The sequence below is a fragment of the Charadrius vociferus genome, unplaced genomic scaffold, assembly GCF_000708025.1.
Source record: "Charadrius vociferus isolate BGI_N301 unplaced genomic scaffold, ASM70802v2 scaffold477, whole genome shotgun sequence".
In the NCBI taxonomy this organism is placed as follows: Eukaryota; Metazoa; Chordata; class Aves; order Charadriiformes; family Charadriidae; genus Charadrius; species Charadrius vociferus.
In genome coordinates, this window is record NW_009649449.1 from 3,161,100 (window position 1) to 3,164,333 (window position 3,234).

General features: G+C 51.1%; 1 protein-coding gene across 1 annotated transcript in view; it reads left to right on the plus strand.

Annotated features, from left to right (window-relative positions):
* Window positions 1-430: 430 nt before the first annotated feature.
* LOC104290556 (taste receptor type 1 member 3) overlaps window positions 431-3,234 on the plus strand; it is a 5,640-nt gene continuing 2,836 nt past the window's right edge. Inside the window, exons 1-3 of the mRNA XM_009889669.1 lie at window positions 431-609; window positions 1,626-1,926; window positions 2,712-3,234. The exon at window positions 2,712-3,234 is cut by the window's right edge and continues 254 nt beyond it. Coding sequence (XP_009887971.1) covers window positions 431-609; window positions 1,626-1,926; window positions 2,712-3,234 — 1,003 coding nt within the window. The remainder of the gene's footprint in view (window positions 610-1,625; window positions 1,927-2,711) is intronic.

The window sequence follows — 3,234 nt, forward strand, 5'->3', positions numbered from 1 at the left end:
GTTTTGAAAACACACTCCATTAAAGATGTTGTTTCTTGTTTGGTTGGGGTTACCGCAAGGACGTGTGCCCAAACTGGGGTGGGTCACCCCCGCTCGCCACCTCTCCTGCAGGAAGCCCGATTTTCAGAGCTGTGACAATGAATTCGGTAAGTCGCTCTGCTCGAGCACAGGAGAGCAGGATTAGGCGGGCGGTTTGCACCCAAGCACGCTCACGGGGTACTGCTGCACATTTGACTATTGCCCACGAAGCGCAGAGTTACACATTTAATGCATTTTGCTAAGCAAATCATTCCCCACTATTTTCATTTCTCCGAGTTCTATTTAAAGAGAGCTCCCGGGAACCGATGAGACTGGATCCCCTGCCCCCTGTTCCCTCTCCCACATTCGCTCGGACATTTCTTTGAAACCTTTTCCCCAAAACAGACAGATAATGGTCCCTGCCCTGCTGCTGTGCTTGAGCTTTGGTTACGCAGCAGCCCTCAAACCCACGTGCCTATCGGCTCAGTTTAGCCGGCCCGGTGATTATATCATAGGAGGCTTGTTCCCTTTTGGAACGGGCACCGTCAACCTGACGGCGCGATCCGAGCCCACGTTAGTGGTGTGTGAAAGGTAAGAGGAACATTAGCTTCATTAGTACATGTTGAGTTGGGTCACTCAGGCTGGGAAGAGAAAGGAAAAGAAGTGCTGATAGCAACTGGTGGTCTCGCAGGCGAATGTCAGAGGTGAGATGGAGACTTTTTTTTTTGCATTTTCTCGATGCTATTCTGCAGTCAAACTCCAGATGCGACCAACCCCGCCTCGATGAAAGCTTTCAGCGGCACCGGCTTCCTTAGCGTTTTGAATCCAACGCTCACCCAAAGGTGTCAATGTTGCTTTTGCTTCCAGATGGAACGGGAGTCACACGCTGCACTGCGCTGGCAGGTGACACACGTTGTGATGCTGCTAGTGCCTCTTCTGAGGTGAAAGGACTCTCAGTGCTGTGCACAAGGCACAGCAGGACACGAGATCGCCTGGCCTGCAGGCTTGCCGGTGTGTCAGCAGTATTTCCTGCTCAGTTACACCAAGGTGGCTCATGCCACCACGTTACGAGCTCCTGACAGCTCTTTGTGAGGAGAATGAAAAGACACGCGCGTGTCCTACCTGCTGCTTTGGCACGGGGACACATGGTCCAAAAATCTTTCCATCTTCACAGGCCACGAGGCAGGGAATATGCCCAGTGCTCTGAGCTGTACAGCGGAGGAAAAGCCCAGGAAGAAGGACATCTCTCCTGAATGAGCACTTTGGGAACCATGGGCTTCATGGCTGAAGTACACAAAGCCAAGAGTAGGAGGTCGTCTGAGTCTTGACCCTCACAGCTACACATCCTGGTCTCTCTACACCTCAGTTTCTCCTCCTGTGAAGCACAGAGGATGTATTTGCTGACAGACAAGATTAATTAGATTTGAAAGGTGCTCAGAGCCTCTCGACTTACAGTACAAAATCTACAAAGGCCGTGGGTCCAGGGATGCTCTGCTGGCAGTGCCGTGACAGACAGGATGCCGAGATGTCCAAGGATGTGGAATAAGTGGATCACCACTGTAACGGCACTGAGAGACCACGCAATTCCCTCTCTCCTCTTACTGCAGGTTATTTGCAGACGGGCTAATATGGGCTCTTGGGATGAAGTTTGCTATCGATCAGATCAACAATTCCACTTCGCTTCTGCCGGGAGTCAAGCTGGGCTACGACATGTACGACACCTGCTTTGAGCCAGCGGTGGCCTTACAGCCCAGCTTGCTATTCCTGACCCGAAACGGCACAACGGGCATCGGGGTGCTCTGCAACTACACCCACTACCAGCCTCGTGTGACTGCGGTGATCGGACCGCATAAGTCAGATCTCTGCCTGGTAACAGCCAAGCTATTCAGCTTCTTCTTGATCCCACAGGTAAAGAAACTCTCTGGAGAAGCAAGAATTCTCCTTTTTGGTGTGGGAAGGGTTTGGATCAACAACGCTGTCCATGCTCTAGGTCTTTGAACCAGGACCGTTAAAGCAGATATTCCGGTCTTTCCTCTGCCACAGATTTCCTAAGCGATCTTGGGTAGGTCATGAAACTTCCCTCCTGGAACACACTCCATTGTTTATTACCCGGAGAGGAAAGAGGGATAACTCAGGCCGCTCTGTGATCCAGTTAAAATGGGAATAACGGAGCTCCCAGCGTAAAGCGGGAGGACCCCATGAAAATATATCTGTGACTGGAAGTACTCAGTTGCCACAACAGAGCGAGCTGTAACGGTCGGGGAAATTTAGCCCCGAGCTAAGGTACTACCGAATCTTGGGTGTGCTACCCTTCGTAGAAAGTAGCTAATTATCATTGTCATTAATGCTAAGGGCTGGTGCTGTGATGACGGGCACAAATGGAAGGGGACAGCCATGTGGGACAGCGTTACAGGAGGCAAGTGACAGGGGACAGTTTATGGTTCTCTTGGTAAATGCAGCCATGGTGGACCTATTCCTTTAGAGTTCTTCCTTCTCACTATCAGTGAATCACAGAATGGACAAGGTTGGAAGGGACCTCTGGAGATCATCTAGTCCAACCAGTCCAACTCTCCTGACCCAGCAGTTTGGCAAACCTAGCGCCCCGAGATGAAAGCGGAGAGTGATCTGGACTGTGAGCACTTCCCTCAACTTAACTCTCTGCCTCGCGTTCTCTCTTATCCTCCAATTTCCAGGTCAGCTATGGAGCCAGCAGTGAGAAGCTCAGCAACACGGAGCTGTACCCATCCTTCTACCGTACCGTCCCCAGTGATAAGAACTTGGTGGAAGCTGTGGTCCTGCTACTGAACACGTTTGGATGGAACTGGATTGCCACCATTGGAAGCGATGATGAGTACGGCCGAGGAGCGCAGGGGCTCTTCTTAAGCACAGCTGGAAATCACAGTATCTGCATTGCATTCGAGGGGCTAATCCCTACAGACCTTGCGGACCCCAAAGCCCAAAACCAACTGGAAGATACCGTTAGGTTAATTAACAATACCAAAGTCAACATCATTGTCCTTTTTGCCTTTAGTCAGCCAGCCCAGGCCCTGCTGGAACACAGCATCAGGATGGGACTGAGTGAGAAAGTCTGGATCGGCACTGAAGCCTGGATTTTGTCTGACATCACCGCCTCCATCCCAAATGTTCAGAGCATTGGGACAGTCTTAGGCTTTATTATGAAAGCAGGCACAGTCCCTGGCTTCCAGGAATACGTTG